General features: G+C 46.5%; 2 protein-coding genes across 4 annotated transcripts in view; both read left to right on the top strand.

Moving 5' to 3' along the window:
* Positions 1-10,472, top strand: part of ARIH2 (ariadne RBR E3 ubiquitin protein ligase 2) — a 33,258-nt gene extending 22,786 nt beyond the window's left edge. For all 3 annotated transcript variants that reach the window (XM_035106823.2, XM_035106824.2, XM_035106825.2), the window contains exons 8-15: positions 2,018-2,135; positions 3,346-3,396; positions 3,509-3,530; positions 3,757-3,908; positions 4,755-4,898; positions 5,636-5,704; positions 8,951-9,034; positions 9,914-10,472. In XM_035106823.2, coding sequence (XP_034962714.1) covers positions 2,018-2,135; positions 3,346-3,396; positions 3,509-3,530; positions 3,757-3,908; positions 4,755-4,898; positions 5,636-5,704; positions 8,951-9,034; positions 9,914-9,985 — 712 coding nt within the window. In that variant the 3' untranslated portion in view covers positions 9,986-10,472. The remainder of the gene's footprint in view (positions 1-2,017; positions 2,136-3,345; positions 3,397-3,508; positions 3,531-3,756; positions 3,909-4,754; positions 4,899-5,635; positions 5,705-8,950; positions 9,035-9,913) is intronic.
* Positions 10,473-10,626: 154 nt separating this feature from the next.
* Positions 10,627-16,279, top strand: part of P4HTM (prolyl 4-hydroxylase, transmembrane) — a 33,755-nt gene continuing 28,102 nt past the window's right edge. Inside the window, exon 1 of the mRNA XM_035106821.2 lies at positions 10,627-15,919. Coding sequence (XP_034962712.2) covers positions 15,593-15,919 — 327 coding nt within the window. The 5' untranslated portion in view covers positions 10,627-15,592. The remainder of the gene's footprint in view (positions 15,920-16,279) is intronic.

Genomic DNA, 16,279 nt, shown 5'->3' with positions numbered 1-16,279 from the left:
GTCTTGCACTGCCTCCCGCAGTTTGGTCAGACTCATGTTGGTGGCTTCGAGAACACTATCCAACCATCTCGTCCTCTGTCGTCCCCTTCTCCTTGTGCCCTCCATCTTTCCCAACATCAGGGTCTTTTCCAGGGAGTCTTCTCTTCTCATGAGGTGGCCAAAGTATTAGAGCCTCAGCTTCAGGATCTGTCCTTCCAGTGAGCACTCAGGGCTGATTTCCTTCAGGATGGATAGGTTTGATCTTCTAGCAGTCCATGGGACTCTCAAGAGTCTCCTCCAGCACCATAATTCAAAAGCATCAATTCTTCGGCGATAAGCCTTCTTTATGGTCCGGCTCTCACTTCCATACATCACTACTGGGAAAACCATAGCTTTAACTATACGGACCTTTGTTGGCAAGGTGATGTCTCTGCTTTTTAAGATGCTGTCTAGGTTTGTCATTGCTTTTCTCCTAAGAAGCAGGCATCTTTTAATTTTGTGACTGCTGTCACCATCTGCAGTGATCATGGAACCCAAGGAAGTAAAATCTCTCACTGCCTCCATTTCTTCCCCTTCTATTTGCCAGGAGGTGATGGGACCAGTAGCCATGATCTTAGTTTTTTTTATGTTGAGCTTCAGACCATATTTTGCGCTCTCCTCTTTCACCCTCATTAAAAGGTTCTTTAATTCCTCCTCACTTTCTGCCATCAAGGTTGTATCATCTGCATATCTGAGGTTGTTGATATTTCTTCCGGCAATCTTCATTCCGGCTTGGGATTCATCCAGTCCAGCCTTTCTAATGATGAATTCTGCATATAAGTTAAATAAGCAAGGAGACAATATACAGCCTTGTTGTACTCCTTTCCCAATTTTGAACTAATCATTTATTCCATATCCAGTTCTAACTGTAGCTTCTTGTCCCACATAGAGATTTCTCAGGAGACAGATGAGATGATCAGGCACTCCCATTTCTTTAAGAACTTTCCATCATTTGCTGTGGTCAACACAGTCAAATGCTTTTGTGTAGTCAATGAAGCAGAAGTAGATGTTTTTCTGGAACTCTCTAGCTTTCTCCATAATCCAGCGCATGTTTGCTATTTGGTCTCTGGTTCCTCTGCCCCTTCGAAATCCAGCTTGCACTTCTGGGAGTTCTCGGTCCACATACTGCTTAAGCCTGCCTTGTAGAATTTTAAGCATAACCTTGCTAGCGTGTAAAATGAGCGCAATTGTGCAGTAGTTGGAGCATTCTTTGGCTACGTGTATGACTGTACATTAGTGACAAATGGGTAAGGCTGTGAATATACTGCCAAAAAAAATAAAAACCTGAACTCTGCCATCAGAGGATGGAGTAGGGGTGAAAGGACTTCTGCTAGTGTGACAGGGCTTTCCTCCTCCCCCCAAAAAAATTCCTTGATGGGGGCGGCAGGTGAACCTCTTGAACAGTGCACAGAGTGAAACGAGGTGGAATTGTTCCATCTGGCAAGCTGAAATGCTTGCACTGACTATATGATTGCCATAACGCTGCAGTGAATTCCTCCCACTGTTTTTTCCCCTAATTGGTCAAGGTGGAGTGTGTGCATGGAGTGAAGAGGGTCATTGTAGCCCAGTCGTCTGGCTCCTGGAAAGTTCACTCAGCCCTTCCCCAGAGCTTACATGATACTCTGCCCACATAACCTGTCCCGAGCTTACCTTGGCATAAACAAGAGCTGAAATGTTTTTTGAGTTTGGCTTCTTTCATTTTTTTAATTGAGACTTGCAAGATACTAAGTTTTGTTGCAGTACCAAATACAGGTCTTTCATGATGTGTGTGTGTGTGTGTGTGTGTGTGTGTGTGCGTGTGTGTGTGCGTGCATGCGTGCGTGCGTGCGCACGTGCACTTGCATGCACCCTACCAAGAGTCTGAACGGTGCTTGTGCAGCATTACAGAGAAAACATAACACTGTGTACGAGTCCCTTTTCTGCTACCTTTTTTTAAAAGTCATTGGTTGCATGCAATATGATTTCTGGAAAGTGGACATGCCTTTCTCTTTGTTTTAAGTTTCAAGTGTCGGCAGATGTACCATGCTCCCACAGATTGTGCCACCATTCGAAAATGGCTCACCAAGTGTGCAGATGACTCTGAAACAGCCAACTATATCAGTGCTCACACTAAAGATGTAAGTGTGTGTGTGGGAGTGACCTTTCCATTTATAACTTTGCTCCTTTTCAGTTTTTTTCAGTGGGGGGTTGCAGCAAGCTGCTCTTACATGCTAGATGTTTGTTTATGGTTTTCTCTCAATCTATTTTCAAACGTTTCTATAGCTAATGTGTGCTGTATTCTAAATAGAGAATGTTGAGTATAGAACATTTCGCCCCCTACCTAGTACCATCCCTTCTTTCATTCTCATCTCCATCTCCTCCTAATACATGACTCACCAGTGCCCACCAAGCAGACTAAAGGCACAGTTACACAAAATGGAAAGAAGGTGAAAGGGGTGGGTGGAAAGTATTGGTCTAATCTTCCTGTTTGCATACCTGATACTTGGATCTCCCAGAACGGAGAACCAGGTCTTATTTACGTTTTTCAGATCACACTAGAGAGAAGTTAGACAAGTTAGAACAGGGTTTCCCAAACTTGGGTCGCCACCTATTTTTGGATTACAATTCCCACCATCCCAGACCACTGGTCCTGCTAGCTAGGGATGATGGGAGCTGTAGTCCAACAACAGCTGGAGACCCAAGTTTGAGAAACCCTGAACTCTAGAAGAAAGGAAGTGTGAGCAGAAGGTAAAAGGAATCTGAAGGCATTTTAATTGTAGTACTGGTGAAGAATGTGCAAAGTAAATCGAATGTAAGGAGAAACTAATGAAGAAATATTGGGCAGCATGGGATAGCATTGAAGGGAAGTAAAGAGCATAGCTGCCAAGTTATCCCTTTTTTTAAGGGATTTTCCCTTATGCTGAATAGGCTTCCTTGCGAGAAAAGGGAAAACTTGGCAGCTATGGTAAAGAGATGTTTTATAATCTATCCATTGGTCCATCTAGCCATGTAGCATATAACATAACTGTCAGTGGGTCTCCAAAGTCTCAGGCGGAAGTTTTCCCTAGCATGGATCTGTGGCTTCTTTAACTGGAGATTCCAAGGCTCAAACCTTAATACCTACATGCAAATCTTGGTGTAAGGCAGTTTCCTATGTTCCCAAGTAGAACAAGACTGAAATATAATTGTGTCCAAGCAAAGAGAGGGAAAAGGGATTGACGACATAGACAGGCCTGATAATTCTTGCACAAGGGAGGAGTATGAAGAGTTGTCAAAGACCAAACTCCTGATTGTTGAAACACATGGGGCAATCTAAGCTGTGTCCTCTCTTTTCCCCTCTACCTCCAGTGTCCCAAGTGCAATATCTGTATTGAAAAGAATGGTGGCTGCAATCACATGGTGAGTAGATTGTGGACAAGATCAGAAATCCTATACTGCTTAATTTTAGGTGAAATCATTGCCTGCTTCTTATTAATGCCTTCTCTCTCCCCCACCTCTCTCTCTCCTCCAGCAATGCTCCAAATGCAAACATGGTAAGCAGACAGCACCAGGTTTTTTGTGTGTTAAAGTTGGGGCAAATGTTTATCCCTCTGATTTGGATACTATCCCACTGGTCCCATAGAGCTCTTCTAGTTAATGTGCAAGCTCTATGGTAGCATCTTTGCCACTTAGAGGGAGAGGTGTTGATCTCGTTCCTCAAAGAAGCATTGCTTTATTTATTGCCCTGTGCAATAACGTATACTCTCCTGTCCTCTGCAGACTTCTGCTGGATGTGTCTAGGGGATTGGAAGACTCATGGCAGCGAGTACTACGAATGCAGTCGGTACAAAGAGAATCCTGATATTGTAAACCAGAGTCAGCAAGCACAGGCCAGGGAGGCCCTTAAGAAGTACCTGTTCTATTTTGAAAGGGTAGGAGGCATCTCCTTGGCTGGAGCTAACTGTAGCCTTTTTCATGAACCTCACCTTATGCAAAGGGCAATGCTAATGATGATTGTGAGAAAGCGCTCATTGAACAAAACGTTCTGTAGCCACAGATCCAGATCATTCCTCAAGGTTATTCTTCCAGAAGCAAGCTCCTTTTCAGTGATAATCTCTGCCTGTCCTGTAATGATAGTGCTCTTTCCTTGAAGCCAAGAGCAATAGGTTGCTTAAAATTTTCTGGTGCTCTGCAGTGGAATCTTCCTACAAGTGTACAGTTTGCCTTCTGTAAATCTGCATAACTCTGCACCAAAACTGCTTAAAGCTGCCTCTTGGCTTGTCATTCTTAATCCCTATTTAATCAAGTATCTGCATTGTGTAAACACCTAGATTGTCCCCTCCAAAATATATTATGGAAATACGATGTTTGCATATATGTGTGTGTGTTCCACATCACAAATTTAAAAAGGGCATATATGAAAAGCTTTGCTTTCTTCAGACAGTGCTTCAGGAAGCTTTTCTATTTAAAACGTGGCAAAACCTTGCTCCAGTTTGATATCGCTGCAGATTTGAAGTGGGAATGCTAATGTGAATGGAATTGTCTTAGCTCTTCTGGAGTCACTTACCGAAAGATAATGTGGTAATATTTTGTTAGAAAGCAGCAACGATATGTTTGCTTTCTGGTACATCTTGCCTTTTCCAAAGGAGGGACTTTGCATTCTAAGGTGCTTCCGTGCAGTCTTTTCCAATGCGTTGCTGTGGCCTGCTGTTTCCCAGCCTGTCTTTCCCTCCCCTTTATTCCTCATCGTCGTCTTACACCTTACACCATTTTCACAGTGGGAAAACCACAACAAGAGCTTACAGCTGGAGGCACAGACATACCAGCGAATTCAAGAGAAGATACAAGAAAGGGTGATGAACAACTTGGGAACGTGGATAGACTGGCAGTATCTACAGAATGCAGCAAAGCTGCTAGCTAAGGTGGGCGTGCCTAGCTGTTAATTGTAAGATGCTTTCCACTGTGTGCAGAAAGAGGATGGGGTGATATTTAGAATCATAGAGTTGGAAGAGACCACAAGGCCCATCCAGTCCAACCCCCTGCCAAGCAGGAAACACCATCAAAGCATTCTTGACATATGCCTGTCAAGCCTCTGCTTAAAGACCTCCAAATTTGGGGTGGGAGTGGCAATGGTATATGCTGGTCTTAAACTTTGTTGATTGTGAGAGCTTAAATAGTAATCAGGGGCCTGGCATCAACTGCAAGCTATTGCCAAGGAAGGTGCCAGATTGTCTTCCTTAGCACTCTGGGTTGATCTTTGCAGGATTATAGATTAGGGGGTGGGTTGTTTTTAACCTGCTTAGCACCACTTGGAGCTGCTTGGTGGGGAGGTTAGGGTGAGGGAGCGTATTGTGGACCTTTCACTTTTTCCACGCAGCCTGCTGAAGTTCTGTGGCTACTGCATCCCTTGGGAATCTCCACTCTGGCATGCCATTCATTTGGTGTATAGAGTGTATTTTATTTCTGCCTCTGCTCGCTGTGTTGCATGATGGCCTTGTATATAGCACATTGGGCGGGTTTAGCTGCTGAAGGTGGGCACAGTCTTCACAGAACTGACAAACGGGTGTCCCCGACATTTGGAAGACCCACAGAGAACTTTTGTGCAGGCACACGGCGTTAAAAAAACAGCTGTCTTCCTTTCATTCTCTTTTCATTGTAGTGTCGTTACACGCTGCAGTACACATATCCATATGCCTACTACATGGAATCTGGCCCCAGAAAGAAACTGGTAAGAATTGTGGCTCCGTGTTTAATGGTCACCTAAATTTCTTACAGAACCGAGCTGGGAAATGTCAGGCCTCTTGCCGATAGCTGGAAACAGTCCAGAGTCACGTTACGGGAATTGCAACTGCAGTAGCTAAGCAGGTTCTAACTGCAGGGTTGGCACGGAAAACCACCTGGGTACCACATGTGAACCACTGTTGAGTTCTGCAGAGGAAAAACAGTAGAGAATGTAATAGATTAAGTACGGTATGCTGATTAGTTAGTTGTTAGCTACCGTATGCTCTTGACAGCAGTGGTGGGATATGCATTTTTAAAACTATATAGATCAAATCCACTTTCCATGGTTATTTTTATTTACAGGGAGATGACTCACTAATTCAGAATCTTCCTAGTAACTGTTTAAGCTTCCTAGTTTTGTATTCTCCTCTTCTTCAGAGTTGCATACCATGTTTCCCCTTTTTTAAGACACCGTCTTATAACTTTTTTCTCTCAAAAAAACACTGGGTGGCTTATTTTCAGTGGGATGTCTTATTTTTTTATTATGGTTTTTACTTTACGGTCTCCTCGCCCGGGCCGCTGGCTCGGGGCACTGCTGGGCTCTCTGAGTGCTCGGCGCTGCAGCAGCCGCCAGTTCCACTCACCATTGTCCACAGATACCAGATTCCCATGCCCTGGCCCAAATGGCAATGCTGCTTATTCAAAGGGTTGTCAGAATTGTGTTTTTATCTTTTGGAAATCCAGCCATTAGGCTAGCTTGTGTCTTAAATTTCAACTTCAGAATGATTTGGCTTGAGACCTGTTCTGAGGAAGGAGAAGGGCATCAGCATAATTTTATGAGCAATTGTTAGATATGTTCACTTACGGGGATACTGTATGGGATTGCAGACTTTTGTTTTGAAAAACAATAGCCCTCGAGACAGGGCTGGAAGACAGAGCCAGGGCAGATAGAGCAGAAGCAGAGTCTGGAAGTATCCCACTGACTGAAAAAGAGCAAGTTTAGAATCTACCAGATCAGAATGCAGCTGCCTCCAGAAGGTCAGGTAGCTCTGTAAATTGGAGGTTTTAAAAGACACCCCAGTTGTCACCAGAACTGGGTATCTCAATACAGGAATGCCTGAGCAGGGACCACAGAAATACTGGGCTAGCAAGCCACACTTGGCTCTCGTCAGGGGCAAACTCATCCTTTGAAGCAGACACACTCTGCTGTGGTATGGATGAGTGCCCGCATGGCACTTTCTGCTGGGGAAAACAACAGAGGATGGAGTGCCGTGAAGCACACTTGTCTGCAGCAAGAGCCTTACAAGCCAAGGGAAAGCATGCGCTTGTTTTGCTCTGGGCGGCGGGATGGCAGGCGTCCTCGGCTGGGCGGAGGCGAGGCCGTTGGCTCCGGCGCTCCGCCCGGCGCTGCTGGGTTCTCTGAGCTGCTGGGCGCTCCGCGCGCTCCAGCAGCCGGTTCAGGGCGGCGAGATGGCGGGCGTCCTCGGCTGGGTGGAGGCGAGGCTGTTGGCTCCGGCGCTGCTGGGTTCTCCGAGCTGCTGAGCGCTCCGCGCGCTCCAGCAGCCGGTTCAGGGCGGCGGGATGGCGGGCGTCCTCGGCTGGGCGGAGGCGAGGCCGTTGGCTCCGGCGCTCTGCCCGGCGCTGCTGGGTTCTCCGAGCTGCTGGGCGCTCCACGCGCTCCAGCAGCCGGTTCAGGGTGGCGGGATGGCAGGCTTCCTCGGCCGGGTGGAGGCGAGTCCGCTGGCTCCGGCGCTCCGCTCGGCACTGCTGGATCCTCCGAGCTGCTGGGTGCTCTGTGCACTCCAGCAGCCGGTTCAGGGCCGTGGGATGGCAGGCCTCCTTGGCCGGGTGGAGGTGAGGCCGCTGGCTCCGGCACTCCGCCCGGTGCTCTGAGTTGCTGGGCGCTGCCGCTCCAGCAGCCAGTTCCGGGCGGCGGGACAGCATGCAGGCCTCCCCCTCCTGCTGCTGCCATAGCTGGCGTGCTAGGTCCCGCTGGCTGGCTGGGGCGCTCGGCGGTCTCGCTCCACATGTCATGGGTGTATGTCTTATTTTCGGGGTATGTCTTATATTTTGCAAAAGCTTAAAAATCCTGCCATGGCTTACTTTATGACTACGTCTTAAAAAAGGGGAAACACGGTAGCTGCTTCTGTTTGCTGCTTTGCTTTTGTTTCGTAAGGAAGGGGATACAAAACAAACTGCATTCGGCAAGTAAAAGATGAGTCAATGTGCTATTTAAGCTTTGTTTGTTAATCTTCCCAATTTTACCAACTTGTAAAAACAACAGAGACTTATAAAGGGGGCAGGGCTTTCTGTGCTGGTGGAGATGCTGTGGCACTTCAGAATGGGGGTGGGGAAAGGCGGCAGCAAGGTCAGGGGAGCTCCAGGTTGGTGGCAGTGGTAGCCCCAGTAGCTGCCACTCCACGCTTCCATCCAAGCACCGCTGCCACAGTCCTATAGGAAACCTTAAATTACTAGCACATCTTACGAAAGTCTTACACGCTCTACGTGGGACTACCTTTGAAGGTGACCCAGAAAGTAAAACTAATCCAGAATGCAGCAGCTAGACTGGTGACTGGGAGCGGCCTCCGAGACCACATAACACATTGGCTCCAGTACGTTTCCGAGCACAATTCAAAGTGTTGGTGCTGACCTTTAAAGCCCTAAACGGCCTTGGCCCCAGTATACCTGAAGAAGTGTCTCCACCCCCATCATTCAACCCGGACACTGAGGTCCAGCGCCGAGGGCCTTCTGCGAGAAACGAGGTTGCAGGGAACAAGGCAGAGGCCCTTCTCGATAGTGGGGCCCGCCCTGTGGAACGCCCTCCCATCAGATATCAAAGAAATAAACATCTGACGTTTAGAAGACAGCCTTGTTTAGGGAAGTTTTTAATGACTGATGTTCCCCAGCCAGAGTGGTATGAATGAATGAATGAATAAAAAAAATTCCTGGATTCCATCATCCACGTAACCATTGATTAATATCCCTCAGATTATAACATAGGGAGCTCTGAACTGGGAACTTGCCCAGCTTTGAATCCATAAGCTTGCTGGTGCTCTTGTACTGTTGCACATCAGAACGGGCGAAATGACTTTGCATCTATTGAACGTGCTTCGGTTTTTGCTTGTTGTATTTCATTCTTTTCAGAAGAGCCTTCTGGCGTGAATGGTAACAGCAGATGTAGGGTAGAATGAGGATGATGAGAAGCTGCTGTTCCTGTATCTCTTTCCTTCAACAATCTGTTTCATGTTTTCAGTTTGAATACCAACAGGCTCAGCTGGAAGCGGAAATAGAAAACCTCTCATGGAAGGTGGAGAGAGCAGATAGTTATGACAGAGGGGTGAGTAAACAAGTGTTGTTCAACCTCCTGCCACCTCATCTTCTCATCCCAGGAGCTCATTACCTGCACAGAAGGGCTTAAGCAAATCCTATGAGGAAGCAGAGGAATTGGCATTGGGCTGGAGGAGATGGCACTCCAGATCCCTTGGTGTCCTTTTCTTGCCACCTGGAGGTTCTGTACAGTTAGGAGAAAATGCCCACATATTTTTGGGTTGATCTCGGCAACTGCGATAGGCACAATGAATGGGAGGCCACTTTCTGTTCTGAGACTGACTTCCAGTGCATCTTCCAGAGGGGAGACAGGTTCCACCAGTCCCCCCCCCCCAACAACCTCCCCAAGTGCACTGGGGGGGAGGAATCCCCCAACTATCTAGTCCAGCTTTTCAGCAGGCACACTCCTTCTGTAGGAGCATCTTCTTGGTGGAGTTCCAGTTGTTGGAATTCTAGATCCAAGCTGGTGCGTGTGAATTTTTTTAATGGATATCAATTTTTGGCTTCTATAAGGACCACCAGTTAGGTGTTATTTTCTTAACTATTTGATGTGATTAATAGAGCGAGGCACTGGGACCAGGAAGTTTTGAGTTCCTATTCTAAACCACACATCCTTTTTTCACAACCTTAGCCCTATTCAGGTGTTCGTCCTGGATATGCCCCCTTGACTCCTGACTACACACTTTTGCTTCTCAAACTACCACGCTATTCCTTATCTAGACTTGAATACCTGAAGAGGGCTTGTTTCTGTGAGGAGACTGGTACCAAGAGAGATGACTGGTGTTCCTTCCCTCCTTTCTGCTTATCGTTCAAGTCTGTGGATCCATTTCCCTGCCACCACAAACTAGAAATTAACCTGGTTTTACGCCCTCTTTCTCTGCCCACCCAGGACTTGGAAAATCAGATGCACATAGCCGAGCAGAGGAGAAGGACCCTGCTGAAAGACTTCCATGACACATAAAGTAGCAGGAGATGTCAGGGCGCAGGGGTGAGCGCAAAGAGCGAGGTGGCGGTGAGAGCAGCAGAAGAAGAAGCAACACGAGAAGCTGGCCCCCGCCCCCACCACAGAGAAGGGCGGAGGACAAAACTGCACCCTCCCCTTGCAAGCCAGACACGAGCTAGTACCACAGCTTAGTCTTCTGTTTTCTCTTCTCTTTCTGCTTTTCGTTTTTGCCAGGCTAGAGGCTGGAGTTCAGATTGGCACCTTTTTTTTTCCTGGGACGTTTTCCTCCCCGGCTCTTGGATTGTTCTGGGAAGGAGTTCTTTTATTTTATTTTTCTTCTTCTTCTTCTTCTCCTCCTCCTCCTTCTTCCTCCTCCCCCGAATGGCTGTTAATAGTGTTAGATCATTACAAACATATGTAATTTTCAAACGGTTGTACAATTATACAAAACAAACCCTAGAATAACACACAACCCTTTTTAAAAATAAATTGGAATTGGAGTGTTTCCTTTTTAATAAGCTGCTTGTAAACTAAATGGCTGCTTTTCTTCTTTCCCCTCCAAATCCTCTTTTGCGCTGAAGGCTATGAAGTAGTCCAGCTGTCTGTTTGGCACCTCTCTTATGTGTGCTCTGCTGCTTGCCCTGTGACTACATGACGTGAACAGTGCTAGCCTAGGAGACAACAGCTGCGGCCAGAGGTCAGCGTACGGCCGAGTAGCTCTCCTATTCTTCCCTGGCTATGCAGGGGCAGTTGGGCAAAGTTCAGGCCGGCATGGGAAACAGTCGTGGTCCTGATGTCCCATCAGCTTTAGGTTGTCTCTTGCGTGGATTTGTTGCTTTGTTTCTCTGGACTGATCTCATCTGCCGAAACTAAAATCATTTGAGGGGTTATGGGAACACACAACCTTGCCTCTTGATAGCATTGTAGCAGGCACTGGCTTTGCTTGGAGGCAAAAGGACAAGCCACGTTCCATCCATGCCTTGCGTATCTGTGCAGTCCAGTCATACACAACCTGATTTTTGACATGGCTGTAAGGTGATACGTCAAGCCTGGCCCTGTCTTGCCCTGACAAGACCAGACTTCCTCACTGTGTATCGAGGGAAAGCTGTTGCACTTAACATGGTGCTTGGTAAGGGGTGGGGTAGAGAGGGTAAAGAAAAATCTTGGCAGCCTAAGACAAGTCCTGAGAAACATGTGCCAATGGTAAACGTACACCACTGTCCTAAAAACTATGGCTGGCTGAAAAACAGCCAGCAAAATTGGCGAGAATGAAGCTGAATGAATATTAAGGAGTTCTTTCCACCACTAGTCCTGCTTGAAGTAGACCATTCAAATTTATGGGCCTGACTTAGTCCCATTAATTTCAGTAGGACTTGGTCAGATACAAACCTATGTTCACGGGTGGCTTATTATTAGTAGGGGACTCCGAACACTTGAATGTGTAAAAGGTCAAATTTTCCTCGCATTCATGTGGGAGGCCAGTTTCGAAACAGTAAAAAAACCGTGCAGTGTAGGGTATGTATAGTGCATGGTCAACATGCCTGCTTAAGTTGATTATTCACCTAGAAAAGAAGACTGAACAGCTGGCTCTCTCCTGAAGTTACTCTGATTCGATTTGAAATAACATCTTGCTACCTGTTTAAAAAAAAAATATGTTGCACTGAACTTTTGTTTGTACATTGATTGATGATCTTTTTGGTTTGGACAAGGGAGGACTGGCAAGCTAGGATCATTATTCTGTGCTTTATGCACCTACCTTTCTGGCCTTTTAGCGGGAGCTATTTTATTAGCATTTCTGGATGTTGACCTGTCCTAGCTCTTGGGGGGTGGGAGCAATCTGCCATGCCACCCTTTCGCCCTTCACGTGCTGCTAATACTACCTCAAGCACTCCAAGGAAAATGATTATACCAACTACCTGCTTGCTTCCTTAGTAAATGACCCTAGTACCTTTTTTAATATTACTCTCTTCCTACCCCATTGCCAGTTAACCACAGATTACGCAAGCAGGGCCTTGAAAAGGGGGTGTGTGTACTAGGCTAAGAAAAAGTACCGTGAAGAGAAACTCTTCTCTCTCCGCCCCCCCCCCCATTTCCTGCTTTGTTCACCTTTTCTCTTCCATTGGCCATTTTATAGGTCTCTTGTAGCTGATGCGGCACGATGACCTCATCAGGCTTGCTCCTTTTAACCCATGTCTTATCTGCTGTAAGCGGAGATCATGTGATTGTGTTCTCTTGGCTGTAGATGTTTTCCATTTCTCTGCATGAAGTCCAATCTGGGCCTTGATATATAGAAACAGACGAAAATCTTTTAGCAAAGTGCAAGAAGTTCAGCGTGTGTGTGATTTTAATTGCACAGTATGTTAGCATTCATTTTGTTATTGTTTTGATGAGATGTGGTGCATAAAGTGCTAGCATGGGATTATTTCATTAACCCAGCTGCAGTTGGATAAAGATAAGCCTTGTGACCAGAAGAGCTGTGGGAAGGTATGGCTTACGACTTATTTCTGTTAAATGCTGACCTGATCTCCTGCTAGCTTAACACAGTGTTCAGCCTCTGAAGGACATGAGGATCTTTTTATCTTTAAACTTTGCATTCAGACTGAGCGGTGGGTCTCATTGAATAAGAGAAGTTAAGTCACACATGTTTTCTGTAGCTCAGAACTGTCCAGTGCAAAAGGGAGTGATGTGTGGCTTTGCACTTACATCTGACATCCAGTTGTAGCTGGTCAACTTGATGGTAGCACATTGACAACTTTCAATGTTAAAAAGTCATGTTTTCAAAACTTGTAGCCTCCACATGGCTGGCACCAACCCCTTACAGTGCTTTTAGATGTGCTATATTAAGCCAGTATTGCATCGCGTATTAATAGCTGCCTCCCAGTTTAGAGCAGGTAGCATTCATATATGTATAAACTAACACTTTTAAGTCCCAGACAGTTGATAGATCAGCATTTTTATTCTTCCCCGATACAGGCTCCCTGTATTAGAATTCCATTATGTTCAGACTTTGCCAGAGAGGTTTTGCCACTGATAAGATTAGGCTGTGCTATAGGAAAGCATCCTCTTCACTCTGGAAAAAGAAGCTAATGGTTCTAAAGCAGAACTCAAAACAGTTTGTTGCCTCAGAAAATCCTTGCCATTCTGCAACAAGCTGGTAGGAATAGCAAGACAGCAATTAAGAATTAGTGGCACCTGAGCTCAGAGTGTAAGGACATTTTCCTCATACCAGGCTAACATCCTAAACTGGGAGCTTTTTGTCGCTTTCTGTAAGGCTTGACTCTCAGCCAGCCTGGCACCTGTTGTCATCCTATCACTCTTACTTTTTAATACTTGGCTTGATTCACCTTCAATGCTGACTTTGTTTTGGTTTTTCGCTTACATTTAGTATTACCTGCCACAGTTTTCTATATGAAAGAGATCCAAAACTGTCTTCGCACAACTTCTGATACTGAACAAACCGAGCTCTCAAGTTACACCAAATCTCCTGGCAAATAGAAGTCTCTATAACTCAAAAGCTTGCATACATATACACCAAAAGAGGCTGTTCAATAGGAGAGAGTTCCTCTAATCCAGAGATGGGGAAAACCTTTGGCCTTGCAGATGTTGCTGCTCACACCATCCCTGACCATTGGCTGAGACTGATGGGAGCTGGGAGTCCAATAGCTTCTGGATGGCCAAAAGTTCCCCATCCCTGCTCTAATCAAGTTTTATACTTGCTCTCTCTATAGCACTCCTTCCTCTGCAGCAGCGACCAGTTTTCTGTTGACAACCTAAATTTTTATGTCAGCTGTGTGCCATGTGACTTCTTCAGGAACTGGAGAGTTCTCTTATTATTGCACTGTCTCAATTCACTCAAAACTTGTTTTTGTTTCAAAAAATCAGATTTCTCAATAGCTTTTTCTAGGAAAGTTCTTATGTGTGCTCACTCAAGTCTGGACTGTTCCAAGTTTTCAGGTAGTAGCTTCTGCTATGGGAGCTTTTTTATTATTATGCAGAGTGCTACATTATCATGGCTGCCTTTGCTCTGTCCCTCACTGAGGTATGGGTGGGGGGGAAGCAATCTCAAGAAACTGCCAACACTTTTCCGGCATTAGGAGGGGAAGGGGCAAAGGAAAGAGCCCTTGCAGTTTCCCTTTCCTGAAATTGTTTATTTGAAATAAATTGTGAATTTCTAATTTTAAATGTGCGTAGTGTCTTTTTTTTTCCTCCCTCCCTTACTGATACACCATTTCCCATTATACAGTGAGAAAGGGGATGAGGAAGCGGAATGTTGAGAGTTTTAATATAAACTGGGAGCTGCTTGAACAGTACCACCGATTTCCAGCAACCTATTAAAATAGGTTCAGCCTTTCAGACTCAAAACAAGTCAGTCCCCCAATCCAGTTTTTTGTTCTCTCCAAAACATTGCTTTGTGTTCAACTTCCTCGTTTATTTATGCAAAGCATTTATAGCCTGCTTGCTAACTTAAAAAGGTTTGTAGAGTGGCTTACATGTCAAAATAGCAAGTCTGAAGGCAGGGAATGTGCTATGTAAAAAAGACACTGGTACAAAAGGAAAAGAGGATGGGGAGGGAAGTTCTTTACCAGCTGTCATGTTCTCATTTGTTTTTTTTTAAAAAAAAGCCTGTGAAGTTGTATCTCCTTCAAGATGTACAAGTTTTTGAGGAATTAATATGGGCAAAGGTGTTGCCCTTCCTCTTTGAAACAAAACCCGAATTTGTGCTCTTGGATCTACTTCATAATCCTGAAGTAAATCTCAAAGGTAGAGGATTATACAAAAGCTACCAGCAGCTCTCAGGCACTGGTTGCATAAGGTGTGAGGAGGATATCGAATGTTGGTTTTACATACTCAATATGGGCTTTACATGCTGTTCAACTGGCTTTCATTACTGAAATTGAGAGCAGCTGTTCTATATTCTATTTTATACATATAATTGAAAGGCAGGAGGAGCTTTTACCTAGATGGTTCTTGACCTACGAGGACGATTCATTACGTTGCCGCTGAAAAAGGCACTCTGTACATGTCTAGGAACATTTGAGTTCCAAAAAAAGAAAGAAAAAAACTCGGGCTTTATGTCAGGTGTTTTTTTAATTTAAAAAAGTATTAGTAGAACTAGCTAATTCACTTCGCTTAAAATATGCCTTCACACCAGCTACTGCTCTGTCAACAAAACAACTACGGTACGTCAGGAAAGCGGTGGACGTTCTGCCCTTATCAAAAATGGCTGCAGTTTCATATTCATCCGCAAGGGGGGGAGCCGATGCCCTTTCTCAAAATGGCTTCCCATCACACTGCTAGGGGAGGAGAGGCAAAGTTGCCAGGACCTAAAATGACCGGCTTCTACCGTGGGCAGAGCCAAAACACTTTTTAAAAAAATCCCTACAGTACAGGCCAGCACCCTCTAGGACTTCGTCCTGGCCAGCGCCGTACAGTCGCCTTCCCTCCACTCTCCTCCCCCCCCCCCCGGCCAAACTAACGGGCCCGGCCGTGCGCTCTTCCTTCGTGCGTGATGACGTGAGGGGAGCCCTCTCGGAGAAGCCCCTGCCCGGCCGCCGCCGCTATTCGCGGGGTGGTTGCCGTGGTAACGGTGCCCAGCTCCAAGGCCGGAGCGGGCCGGGCCTAGCCATGGCTGCTGCGGCGGGGGCAGCTGTGGCTGCGGCGGCGACGGCGACGCCGGACGAAGACCCCCGCCCGCTGCCGGGGCCTTCCTTTGGGCGGAGGGCCGTGTGCTCCCGACCCTACTTCGTGGTGCTGATGGTGTTCGCGCACCTCTACGTGCTCAACGTGCTGGGCTTGCTGCTCTTCGTGCACATCAGCTCCGACGACGGGGAGACGGAGCCGGGCAAGGAGAGACCCCCGGACCCCGCACAGGACCCGCCCGCGCCGCCCTTCTCCTCCCGCTCCCCGGGAGGCTCTCGCCCTCACAGCCTGCCTCGCCTCGAGGGCATCAAGGCAAGTAGCGTCCCAAAACCATCTTCTGCGCGAGGATGGAAACAAGCACTGCTGTTCTCTTGGGGTCATTCAAGAGGGCAGGTCTCCGTTTTGCTGCTGTTTTTAAAGTTTCAAGGGTAGGGGCGAGTTTTTCCCTTTCCTCGACCCTTCCAAAAGAAAAGAAAAAAAAACCTCCCTCCTCCCAAGGTTTCTGTGCAAAAAAACCCCCAGCAGTTTCGGGGGCAGCGGGGACGACTTCCTGCGCTTACCCCCAAATTATTTCTTGCCCTCCCAGCTTTCAGCTGCCATACGGTATATCCGTATTTGGAGGTATGCAGCAACATCCTCGTCTCATGGTGATTATTACAATATTTTTGCTTC

The sequence above is a fragment of the Zootoca vivipara genome, chromosome 2 (assembly GCF_963506605.1).
Source record: "Zootoca vivipara chromosome 2, rZooViv1.1, whole genome shotgun sequence".
Classification (NCBI taxonomy): domain Eukaryota; kingdom Metazoa; phylum Chordata; class Lepidosauria; order Squamata; family Lacertidae; genus Zootoca; species Zootoca vivipara.
This window is presented reverse-complemented; position numbering and strand designations above follow the sequence as displayed.